This window comes from Pelophylax lessonae (genome assembly GCF_965119305.1).
Source record: "Pelophylax lessonae genome assembly, chromosome: 3".
Lineage (NCBI taxonomy): Eukaryota > Metazoa > Chordata > Amphibia > Anura > Ranidae > Pelophylax > Pelophylax lessonae.
The window spans coordinates 93,792,605-93,806,216 of record NC_138770.1 but is presented as its reverse complement, the minus strand read 5'-3'; the positions used below and the strand labels follow the sequence as shown (position 1 = coordinate 93,806,216).

The 13,612-nt window shown below is 40.8% G+C and overlaps 1 protein-coding gene across 3 annotated transcripts in view; it reads left to right on the top strand.

Annotated features, from left to right (window-relative positions):
• Nucleotides 1-13,612, top strand: part of PKHD1 (PKHD1 ciliary IPT domain containing fibrocystin/polyductin) — a 1,006,139-nt gene that overhangs the window by 50,091 nt on the left and 942,436 nt on the right. For all 3 annotated transcript variants that reach the window (XM_082249887.1, XM_082249888.1, XM_082249886.1), the window contains exons 9-12: nucleotides 2,106-2,170; nucleotides 9,541-9,580; nucleotides 10,923-10,993; nucleotides 12,850-12,951. In XM_082249887.1, coding sequence (XP_082106013.1) covers nucleotides 2,106-2,170; nucleotides 9,541-9,580; nucleotides 10,923-10,993; nucleotides 12,850-12,951 — 278 coding nt within the window. The remainder of the gene's footprint in view (nucleotides 1-2,105; nucleotides 2,171-9,540; nucleotides 9,581-10,922; nucleotides 10,994-12,849; nucleotides 12,952-13,612) is intronic.

Sequence of the window (13,612 nt, the reverse complement as noted above, 5' to 3'; positions counted from 1 at the left end):
TTTAAAGGATCAGGATATTTATTTATTTTAGGGTTACAATCCTTAGGTTACAATCTTTAAGTTCGTCTTTTTACATACCATAAATAAATAAGACATCCCCTGAAACGCCCTAGTGCGTTTTTATAGCCAAAATTAATATAAGACCCGGTCTTATTTTTGGGGAAACATGGTAATTAGCAGGAAAGGAGAAACCAGGGAAGTAAAAATATTATCAGAATAAACTTCATCTTTAAATGACGCTTTTGTGGTAACAGTAGACATTCTTTGGTGCATGCAGCAATGTGCTTGTTGAATAGCAATGTGCTTCTGCTGTGCCTTGGAGACTTCCTCTGAAGATGTAGTTTTATATCATCAAGCAAAAGCCTCCCACCTTCACAGCCACAATACCATATATGTGCCTCCCTGTGAATCCCCAGAATTGATGAAACATTGCAATTGTGGGCAAGATCAGCAAATGAAAAGACAGGAGATGCTCTCCTGGTGTAATCTGCAAAATATAAATCCAGTGACTTTAAAAAAAGGAGATATTGTAAAATAGAATCTTTTAGCTTGTAAACTCAAATGAGCAGGGCCCTCTCCTTTCTCTTTTATTGATTTCTATTGTAACTGTACTGTCTTCCCCCTTTTTTGCAACGCGCTGCGTATAGGTTGGCACTACTGTATATAAACCCTGTATAATATAATATATATAAAAAATGTTATTGATTTATACATAAAATTTTAAAAAATTAATTGAATTATAGATAAAAAAGTAATCCATTTATAAAGTGGTGGTATGGACTTATTGGGGTTTATTTACTATAGCTAGAGAGGGCAAAATAAGTCACAATTCTGCCAAGAAAGCAATCAGCTTCTAACCTCAGCTTGTTTAATTAAGCTTTAGCAATAAAACCTGTAAGCTGATCGGTTTCTTTGCAGAATTGTGACTAAGGCCCCTTTCACACATGTCCGCTCCGTTTTTCTTAGCGGGGATCGATCCGCCGATTCCCGCTGAGCAGGCAGATGACAGCTCTGTCTCCCCACTGTGTGCGGAGACAGAGGTGTCAGATCCTTGCTATTCTCCATGGGGGAATCGGATGAGAATGGACCGTCTATTGTATATTGTACCCCTACCCATTCAACTCCAAAAAAGGCAGTGTAAAAAAAAACAAAAGACGGTTTTTGACAAATCCTTTATTAAAAATGAAAAATGTCCCCTGTCGTAGCTGCAACATGTCTTCTTTCTCCGTTTCTTCTACCCCTCCAGTTCTTCTATCTCCTCCAGTTCTTTTCCCTCCTCTGCTGATGTCGTCTTCCTCTGGTTCTTCTGCCGGTTTTTCTTCATTCTCTGGTTCTTCTCCCTCCGCTGATGTCTTCTTCCTCAGGTTTTTCTCCCTCTACTTCTGTCTTCTTCCTCTGGTTCTTCTGCCAATTCTTCTCCCTCCACTGCTCATGTCTTCTCCCGACAGTTCTTCTGCCGGTTCTTCTACCTCCGCTGCTGATGTCTTCTCCCGACGCTAGCTCCCAAAATTGTGCCAGCTCCGTTTTCTGCCAGTTCTCATATAGCCATGGGGCGTGGCCATCAAGTGAAGTCACCTGGAGACTGCGCCCCCTTGTGACATCACCGCCCCATCATGCCCTTGGCGGTGATGCTGGATTCTTTTTGGCATAGGTTTCCCTCCCTCAAGATTCATAGCAGACTCAAAGAGCATGGTATTGTTGGATCAAAGTCGGATGCGTTCATTGAAGTCACATGGAAGTCGGACATGTAGTCGTAGGGCGAAATCGGATCGGAAGTTGTCAGACTTCCATGTTGGAGCAGTGTGAACCTGGCCTCAGGCTTACATTGTGAGAAGGAGCAGTAGAGCACAACCATTGTGCAGCACGGTGAATAAGGACGCACAGATTACACATGTAATAAACAAATTTACTCGCCTCATGTACACATACTTTATAATTACAAAGGTGCTTACAACATTAACACACATTGTTAAGATATTTACACCAATTCATGTATATTTGAACATAAATACAATATTGAAATGTCTATACTTCATACTACACAAAGCATTGGGTGTAATCTCCTGGTATACTCTGTCATACTGCAGTATTTTTGTCTTTTCTAGGTACCCCATACATGTAGAGCCCAGGAACGAATCCTTGCTGTGCAGGACAGAAGGGAATTATATTGGTGAGAAAATCTATGTTTTTGTTTCTATTCAACATTAATAAGGGCAAGTTAAAGTATATGTAAACCCTAACCTTGTAAAACAACCCATTCAGGTAAAAATAGAAATTAAAGGCACAAAATGTGCATCTCATAAAATTAGAATATCATCAAAAAGTTAATTTATTTCAGTAATTCAATTCAAAAAGTGAAACTCATATAATTCATATTGATGCATTACACACAGAGTGATACATTTCAAGCATTTTTTTTTTTTTTTTTTTAGGGTATGGCTTACAGCTAGTGAAAACCCAAAATTCAGTAACTCAGAAAATTAGGATATTACATAAGACTAATAAAAAAAAAAGTATTTTAATACAGAAATGTTGGCTTACCAAAAAGGATGTCCATGTACAGTATAGAATGCACTCAGTACTTGTTCGGGGCTCTTTTTGCATAAATTACTGCATCAATGCACTGCTGAGGTGTTATGGACACCCAGGTTGCTTTGATAGCGGCTTTCAGCTCGTCTGCATTGTTGGGTCTGGTGTCTCTCATCTTCCTCTTGACAATACCTCACAGATTCTCTATAGGGTTTAGGTCAGGGGAGATTCCTGGCCAATCAAACACAGGGATACCATGATCATTAAACCAGGTATTGGTACTTTTGACAGTGTGGGCAGGTGCCAAGTCCTGCTAGAAAATGAAATCAGCATCTCCATAAAGCTGGTCAGCTGAGGGAAGCATGAAGTGCTCTAGAATTGTCTGGTAGAGGGCTGTGCTGACTTTGGACTCTATAAAACACAGTTGGGCCAACACCAGCAGATGACATTGCTCCCCATATCATAACAGATTGTGGAAAATTGTGCATTTCATTTAGAAATGAAGGTCCCAGAGTCTGGAGGTTGAGTGGAGAGGCACAGAATCCAAGTTGCATGAGGTCCAGTGTGAAGTTTCCACAGTCAGTGATGATTTGGTGAGCCATGTCATCTGCTGGTGTTGGTCCACTGTGTTTTATCAAGTCCAAAGTCAGCGCCGCCCTCTACCAGGAAATTCTAGAGCACCACGTGGCATTGATGCATTCATTCATGCAAAAGGAGTCCTGACCAAGTATTGAGTTCATACATGGACATACATGGACATACTTTTCAGTAAGCCAACATTTCTGTATTAAAAATCCTTTATTTTTTATTGGTCTTATGTAATATTCCCATTTTCAGAGATACTGAATTTTGGGTTTTCACTAGCTGTAAGCCATAGGGCTCTTTTTACACGGTCCACCTCTGTAGGCGGATCCCTGCTGCTCTGCGGGGATCGATCCGCCGATCCCCGCTGAGCCGGCGGATGACAGCTCCGTCTCCACTTGCAGTGCGGAGAGGGAGGTGTCACAGCTCCCGCTGCTCTCTATGGGGGATCGGATGAGAGCGGACCGCCTGTCCGCTCTCATCCAATCCGATCCGATCCCTGAATGGATGGAAATATAGGGTTTCCATCCATCCAGATTTCACGGACAGGATCGGATACGGATGGCAGCGGGTGTCAGCGGAGGTGTCTCCGCTGACATCCGCTGCCCATAGAGCTGCATGGAGGATCCGATCAGATCCGCCTAAAAAACTGACAGGCGGATCTGATCGGATCGCCCGTGTGAAAGAGCCCATAATCATCAAAATATACTAATCTTATGAGATGCACCTGTGTATATAAACTCTCAAAAAAATTAAAGGAACACTTTGAAAACACATCAGATCTCAACTGGAAAAATATCATGCTGGATATCTATTCTGATATGGACTGAGTAATGTGTTAGGAATGAAAAGATGCCACATCGTTTAATGTAAATGAAAATTATCAACCTACAGAGGGCTGAATTCAAAGACATCACAAAAATCAAAGTAAAAAAATGTTGCAGCAGTCTAATCCATTTTGATTAAATTTAATTGCAGCAACTCAAAATGTTACTCAGTAGTTTGTATGGCCCCCACGTGCTTGTATGCATGTCTGACAATGTCGGGGCATGCTCCTTTTGAGATGACGGATGGTGTCCTGAGGTATTTCCTCCCAGATGCGGACCAGGGCATCACTGAGCTCCTGAGGTGCAACCTGGTGGCGTCATATGGACCAAAACATAATGTCCGAGAGGTGTTCTATTGGATTTAGGTCAGGCGAGTACGGGGGCCATTTAATGGTATTAACTCCTTTATCGTCCAGGAACTGTCTGCATACTCTCAACCCAGGGCCCACTGCACTAGCGTAGGGTCTGACAATGGGTCCAAAGATTTCATCCCAATACCTAATGGCATTCAGGGTGCCATTGTCTAGCCTGTAGAGGTCTGTGCATCCCTTCATGGATATGTCTCCTCAGACCATCACTGACCCACCACCAAACCAGTCATGCTGAACGATGTCACAGGCAGCATAATGTTCTCCAAGGCTTCTCCTGACTCATTAACGTCCGTCACACGGTCTCAGGGTGAACCTGCTCTCATCTGTGAAAAGCACAGGGCGCCAGTGGCAGACCTGCTAATTCTGGTGTTCAATGGCAAATGCCAATCAAGCTCCATGGTGCCAGGCAGTGAACACAGGGCCCACTAGAGGACTTTGGGCCCTCAGGCCACCCTCATGAAGTCTGTTTCTGATTGTTTGGTCAGAGACATTCACACCTGCTGGAGGTCATTTTGAAATGCTCTGGTAGTGCTCATCCTGTTCCTCCTTGCACAATGGAGCAGATACCAGTCCTGCCGATGGGTTAAGGACCTTCTACAGCCCTGTCCAGCTCTCCTAGATTAACTGCCTATCTCCTGGAATCTCCTCTATGCTCTTGAGACTGTACTGGGAGACACAGCAAACCTTCTGGCAATGGCACATATTGATGTGCCATCCTGGAGGAGTTGGACTGCCTGTGCAACCTCTATAGGGTCCAGGTATCGCCTCATGTTACCAGTAGTGACACTGACCCTAGCCAAATGCAAAACTAGTGAAAAACAGTCAGAAAAGATGAGTAGGGAAAGAAATGTCAGTGGCCTCCACCTGTAAAACCATTCCTGTTTTGGAGGGCATCTCATTGTTTCCCATCCAGTGCACCTTTTGTTAATTTCATTAACACCAAAGCAGCTGAAACCAATTAACAACCCCCTCTGCTACTTAACTAACCAGATCAATACCCCAGAAGTGTAACTGACGTGATGCTATACTCTGATTAAAAAGTGTTCCTTAAATTTTTTTGAGCAGTGTATATACATATATATATATATATATATATATATATATATATATATATATATATATATATATATATATATAAACAGTATCTCCCAAAAGTGAATACAACCCCTCAAATGTTTGTAAATATTTTATTATACCTTTTATACCTTTTCATGTGACAACACTGAAGAAATTACACTTTGCTATAATGTAAAGTAGTGAGTGTACAGCTTGTATAACATTGTAGATTTTCTGTCCCCTCAAAATAACTCAACACACAGCCATTAATGTCTAAACCGCTGGCAACAAAAGTGAGTACACCCCTAAGTGAAAAGTGTCAATATTTTGTGTGGCCACCATTATTTTCCAGCACTGCCTTAGCCCTCTTGGGCATGGAGTTCACCAGAGCTTCACAGGTTGCCACTGGAGTCCTCTTCCACTCCTCGGAGTTGGTGGATGTTAGAGACCTTGCGCTCCTCCACCTTCCATTTGAGGATTCCCCACAGATGCTCAATAGGGTTTAGGTCTGGAGACATGCTTGGCCAGTCCATCACCTTTACCCTCAGCTTCTTTAGCAAGGCAGTGATCATCCTGGAGGCGTGTTTGGGGTCGTTATCATGTTGGAATACTGCCGTGAGGCCCTGTCTCCGAAGGGAGGGGATCATGCTCTGCTTCAGTATGTCACAGTACATGTTAGCTTTCATGATTCCCTCAATGAACTGTAGCTCCCCAGTGTTGGCAGCACTCATGCAGCCCCAGACCATGACACCCCCACCAACATGCTTGACTGTAGGCAAGACACACTTGTCTTTGTACTCCTCTCCTGGTTGCTACTACACACATTTGACACCATCTAACCAACTAAGTTTATCTTGGTCTCATCAGACCACAGGATATGGTTCCAGTAATCCATGTCCTTAGTCTGCTTGTCTTCAGCAAACTGTTTGCGGGCTTTCTTGTTCATCATCTTTAGAGGAGGCTTCCTTCTGGGATGACAGCCATATACACCAATTTGATGCAGTGTGCGGCGTATGGTGTGAGTACTGACACGCTGACCCCCCACTCCTTCAACCTCTGCAGCAACACTGGCAGCACTCATTCCTCTATTTCCCAAAGACAACCTCTGGATATGATGCTGAGCACGGGCACTCAACTTCTTTGGTCGACCATGGAGAGGCCTGTTTTGAGTTGAACCTGTCCTGGTAAACCGCTGTATGGTCTTGGCCACCGTGCTGCAGCTCAGTTTCAGGGTCTTGGCAATCTTCTTATAGCCTAGGCCATCTTTATGTACAGCAACAATTATTTTTTTTCAGATCCTCAGAGAATTCTTTGCCATGAGGTGCCATGTTGAGCATCCAGTGACCAGTATGAGAGAGAGAGAGGGATAATACCAAATGTAACACACCGGGGGAGGGGAGGGAAAATGGCTAATTGGGCCCAATTTGGAAATTTTTACTTTCGAGTGTGTCACATGAAAAGATGCAATAAAATATTTACAAAAATGGGAGGATGTGCTCACTTTTGTGAGATACTGTATATATATATATATACACATACACATACACAATATATGTAAGCACTACAAATCCTTTTTTTTTTTTTATAAGTGATCACGCAACCTCTGTTTTCGGCTGCATCAGCAGCACAAGTCTGATCATTGGAGGACAGGCAGGCTGTTCGCCCAGCACAGTCAGAAAGCTGACCATGCAGGGAAGGATGTGCTTTTATGCCTAACGTGATCAGTTTGAAAAAGAAAAGCAGGCTGACAAAGCAGGATAATCAGGTATTTCACACAAAGGAAATAATACAAAGAGAGCAGGATATTTTTTATTTTTTTTTATTTTCAACAGTAACCTTTATTGAAAATTATACATTATACATTCCTCCCACTGACACCAATGATGGGGCATTATTCCTCCCACTGACACCAATGATGGGGCATTATTCCTTCCACTGACACCAAGGATAAGGCATTATTCCTATTACTAATACCCATTTATGAGGCGCAATTCCTCCTCTTACTGACCACAGACATTACTAATTATTTTACTCTCACTGGCCACAGTCTGGCCCCTTAAAGTCTGAAGGATGGTAAACTGGCTCTTTGTTTCACAAGTTTGGAGACCGCTGCTGTAGAGGATTGTTGATAGTTACCTTTGCAGCCAAATCCAAAGTCTAAGCCAAAGTATGATGGTTGGAAAGTGCAGGTATAGCTTGGGGTAAAAAAATACACTCACATGAGCAGCAGTGTTTCTGCCCGGTTTCGAACCGGGGACCTTTCGCGTGTTAGGCGAACGTGATAACCACTACACTACAGAAACCACCTGCTTGAGACATGCTTCTGTAATGGATTCGTGGAGTACTGACCACCTGTTTGGTCTTCTTTGATTCTTGTTATTTGATCGGTGCAGTCCTTTTAACTCTTGCTTCTCTGCACATTTTGAAAATGTCCTGCATGCTGCAGTTTAGCCTGCTGTGACCTTTCATTTTTCATTTAATGCAACCAAATGAAGACCTTCCCAATGTGACGTGTTACATTGTGCACATTACTGCTGCATTGATGCATTTGCTTTCAATCAGATTTGCTGAGCACTGAGGTAATGAAGATGGCTCAGCCTTTTGCCATAGTACACAGCACACAGACATTGCAACAGTGTGGTAACCAGAAAGAGGGCCACATCATATATTATAGAAATAGTTATTTCAGAAAAAATATTTTTTTTAAATAAACAAATAAAATTTAACCACATGCCTACCAGGGACTTTCACCCCCTTCCGGCCTAGGCCAATTTTCAGCTTTCAGCACTGTCACATTTTGAATGACAATTGCGTGGTCATGCAATGCTGTAACCTATATACAATTTTTATCATTTTTTTTACACAAATAGAGCTTTCCTTTGGTGGTTTAAAATCAATGCTGGGTTTTCTACTTTTCACTAAACAAACAAAATAAGATTGAAAATTTTGAAAACATTTTTTTATTTATACAGTAGTTTGTTACAAAATGTAGCAAAACAAGTAATTTTTCTCCTTTGCTTATGTGCACTGGTGAGGCTGCACTGATGAGGCGGCACTGATGGGCACTGATAGGCACTAATAGGAGGCACTGATAGGCACTGGTGAGCACTGATGAAGTGGCACTGGTGGGCACTGATGGAGAGGCACTGATAGGCGGCACTAATGGGCACTGATGGGCAACACTGGTGGGCACTGGTTGGCAGCACTGGTGGACACTTTTGAGACTGCACTGATAATCAGGACACTGATAATCAGTAATAAAATGGGAGCAGCGCCAAAATTAAATACATATATAAAAAATATGCAAATATACAAAAAACAGTATAGACAAAAGTCCCAAAGTCTTAGATGGAGTTGACGGAGGAGAGGGAGGAAACCAGTCCAGATCATCCAATCACCAGTGTGTATTGGGGAAAGCGTATGATCACCCAAAAGTGACAGTCAAATCTGCTTTATTGCTATCATTGTATGGGTTTGTAATCTACCTATTGAGCTGGCTGCCTATGCTATCTTGATGTAATTCTGAGCACAGGTATCTTTCTCCCTTTTTTTGTTACTGATAATCAGTGCCCTGATTATCAGTGTCAATGTTCCTTTAAAACAATCTGGTCGTCAGCTCTCCTTTTCTCTCCTTATGCTGTCAGTGTGAGGAAAGGAAAGCCGATAACTGGTTTGTATTTCTGTGATCACCTGTCATTGGACACAGCTGATCACGTGGTACAGGGCTTCTGGGATTGGTCCTTTACCCTGATCTGTGATCAGCTGAGTCAGCTGATCACAGAGCACGCTGCCCGTGCGCTGCAGAGAGCACATGGGCAGCATGATCATGGGAGGACATCCATGTACGCCGTCCCGGCAAATTAGGCTTGCGCTGTAGCTGTATTTCAGCTATAGGGTGGGCAGGAAGTGGTTAAATAAAGTAATATGTTTTCTTCTAATTTTTTGTTTTTGTAATCAGAATTATATGATTCCGGAAAACAGAGGAAAAAACTCATTTTAAATGATGGTAATTATAAATGCCATCATACTGGATTTTTTCAGTGGCTTCTGAAAAAAAAAAGAATTACTCCGAGTTCATAGAGAAAGTGCATTGGTCCTTGGTGATTTTTTTTTTATCTTGACGCTTTAATGTTTTTCAAACTCGTGCTAACCATTATATTTTTTGTCTATGATAGGATCCCAGAATTTGACTTTTTCTGTATTCAATAAAGGAAGGTATGTTGTTTTGTCTTTCTACAGCCTTTTTCTTCTGTCTGTGTGATAGTTTACATGCCAGGGAAGTGCAGCTCCTGCTGTACTTCAGTACCACCGTGGATGTAAGCTCTGCAGTTCTCATAGACCCCATGTCTTCCCCTCCCTCTCCTCTTTGCTATGTACAAAATAAAACGTGGAGCTGTGTGTTTTGTAAATGGGCAGGAGTTTAATGTCCATAAAGACATGGATGAGTGAGTTTGGGGTGGAGGAATTTGACTGGCCTGCACAGAGTCCTGACCTCAACCCTGGTAGAACACCTTTGGGATGAATTAGAGCGGAGACTGCAAGCCAGGCCTTCTCTGCAACATCAGTGCCTAACCTCACAAATGCACTTCTGGAAGAATGGTCAAACATTCCCATTGACACACTCCTAATCCTTGTGGACAGTCTTCCCACAAGAGATAAAGTTGTTATAGTTGCAAAGGGTGGGCCAACTCAATATTGAACCCTACAGACTAAGACTGGGATGCCATTGAAGTTCATGTGCGTGTAAAGGGAGGTGTCCCAATGCTTTTGGTAATATAGTGCATATACAGTATATATATATATATATATATATATATATATATATATATATACACACAAACATCAAATGCGACACACCCTGCACAAAGATTTTCCAGCTCGTCAGATCACAATTTAAGTGGCAGCAGACTAAAAGCGATCGTCACTGTTTTTTTTTTAACTACGCAGCAAACTCTTTAGGTCTCATGCAAAATGGACCTTTTCAGCGCTGCTATTAGGGGCATCTAGTGTTTTTTTTTTCTGCCTCTAAACGTCGCTGCATGTTAGACTATGTTCATGCACATGTAGCCCTTAAGAGGCAAGGGTGTTTAGAGGCAGAATTAAAAAAACCCACAGCCAACACATTTCCACACCCAGCAGAGTTTAGCACTTAAGCGTTAATTCATTTCAATGGCCAGAATAAATTAGGGGAAGATGACCCTGCACATCTTATGACTTGCTACGGGACATAAAAATAGGCAAATATAAAAGAAAATGGAAAAGTATACATGCAGGACGATGAGAGGGGGGTTGGTGACGTTAATTCATCATTGGTCCAAACCAATGACAAATTTACATTTCACAGGTCAATCTTTTTTCTGTTTTAGGATTTTTTTGCCTTTTTGTATTACTTGTTTGTTCTCTAATAGATTTGCTGTCTGCAGTTATCAGGGCACTTTTACCTCTTGTTTTCTTTTATGTTCTGTGTTGTTAATAATCTATTTATTTTACTGTATTATTACAAAATATGTTGGCAATATGTAAAAAAATTACCTTCTGTGTATTTTCCTCTGAACAGGTCCATAATGAGCAAAGATTCCTGGCACATCAGTGCTAAACAGGAACTCTTCCTCTATCAAACACACTCAGGTACAATGCCATCTGCAAATCTATCAGATATACAGGTGCATCACATAAAATTACAATATCATCAAAAAGTTAATATATTTCAGTGATTCAATTCAAAAGTGAAACTCATGCATTTTATAGAGGAGTTTCAGTTGATTGATATATTTCAAGTATTTCTTTCTTTTAATTTTGATGGTATCACTGTGCTTGATTGGCCAGCAAACTCATCTGACCTAAAACCCATAGAGAGAATCTGTGGGGTATTGTTAAGCGGACGATGAGAGACACCAGACCCAACAATGCAGATGAGCTGAAGGCCGCTATCAAAGAAACCTTGGCTTCCATAACATCTTAGCAGTGCCACAGGCTGATTGCCTCCATATCATTGATGCAGTAATTAACATTTCTTTCTTTTAATTTTGATGTTTTGATGATTGATAAAACACAATGAATCAACACCAGCAGATGACATGGCTCCCCAAATCATCACGGACTGTGGAAACCTCACACTGAACCTCATGCAACTTGGATTCTGTGCCTCTCCACCCTTCCTCCAGACTCTGGGACCTTGATTTCCAAATGAAATGCAACATTTTCCACAGTCCGTGATGATTTGGGGAGCCATGTCATCTGCTGGTGTTGTCCACTGTGTTTTATCAAGTCCAAAGTCAGCTCAGCGCTCTACCAGGAAATTCTAGAGCACTTCATGCTTCCCTTTGCTGACCAGCTTTATGGAGATGATGATTTCTTTTTCCAGCAGAACTTGGCCCTGCCCTCACTGCCAAAAGTACCAATACCTGGTTTAATGATCATGGTATCACTGTGCTTGATTGGCCAGCAAACTCGTCTGACTTAAACCCCATAGAGAATCTGTGGGGTATTGTCAAGCGGACGGTGAGAGACACCAGACCCAACAATGCAGATGAGCTGCAGGCTACTATCAAAGAAACCTTGGCTTCCATAACACCTCAGCAGTGCCACAGGCTGATTGCCTCCATATCATTGATGCAGTAATTAATGGAAAAGGAGCCCTGACCAAGTATTGAGTGCATAGTATACTGGTCTTATGTAATATTCTAATTTTCTAAGATACAGAATTTGGGGTTTTCACTAGCTGTAAGCCACAATCATCAAAATTAAAAGAAAGAAATGGTTGAAATATATCACTCTGTGATATATAGTATAACACATCTATATAAAATAAATGAGTTTCACTTTTTTGAATTGAATTACTGAAATAAATTAACTTTTTGATGATATTCTAATTTTATGAGATGCACCTGTATGTGTTATCATTCATACAATTTCGTTGAAAGCTGAACTCTAGGCATAAAATATACTTTTGTTTAAATATATTCCTCACAGACACCAATAAAAAAATCTGACAGGGGTTTTAAGGATTCACTACTTTATCCAAAACTGGGGAGACAGTTGGTGGAAACAGCTTTGGAAATAGAGTTTGTGTGTTTTTAGTTCCACCTAGTGGCCCAAGTTGCCTATGGATGCTTTTTGGCCCACACGTCTCCTGGGTCGGGTCAGATATGCAATTGCTTGACTGTCACTCTACTTCCACCTGCCTTCTCACTTATCTCATTGTTTAGAGACAAAAAAACACTCTTCTCTCACCTTCTCGAATTAGGAAAATAGTGGTGGGGCAGGCAGGCGGGCAGGTAACATCCACCGGGGACTACCATGTGCCTTATGGTCCTATCAATCACTGGCTCTGCTTGTCAATCAAAAGATGACTTATACTGATTTCCCTCTGTCACCTACTTGATCATCTCTACTAGGTGTGTGGATTCTTTGCTATTATTGGTTTTTACAGTATTTTTTATCTACACATAAAACTTACGCTGTATTTATTTTTTCCTCCTTAGAGATCTTATCAGTGAGTCCAGAGTCTGGCAGTATAGGCGGTGGGACAGATATCACTATTACTGGGGATTTCTTTCAGTATCCAGTTAAAGCCTTTGCAGCAGGTATTAAAATATAACTTTTTCATAGTATACAGTGTCTTTGCTTAAGGCTCTACAGCTCTATAGTATATGTTTGTTTCTATTTTGTTATTGTGAAAACTCAATAAATATATAAAAAAAATGTATATATATATATATATATATATATATATATATATATATATATAATTTATATATTATAGATATATTAGAATATATTTATAATTTATATATATATATATATATATATATATATATATATATATATATATATATATATATATATATATATATATATATATATATATATATATATATCTTTTTTCACCAGTAAGCTAATAGTAGACTCCAGCAAGCTGCTGAACATGCAGTTGAAATACACATTTCTGCCGGACAGTACAGCCAGGCCCTTTACCTCCACTGCAGCAATGCAGCCTGATCAAGAACACACCCCCGACATGCTGATTGGACAATGAAGAAGCAAAAGATAAACTGATGAACCATCACTCCACTCATTCTGCTCTCTCCTTCTATTAGAATGCTCTTTTGCAGCACATTCTGAATCTTCATGTACAGGGAATTATGAGAGGTTCATATCAAGACAAAATTGGATCCCTAGTTGCATTTAAAAAATACATTATGTTTTATTGAATGATTTCTTTTATTTATTTTTATTTTTTTAAAT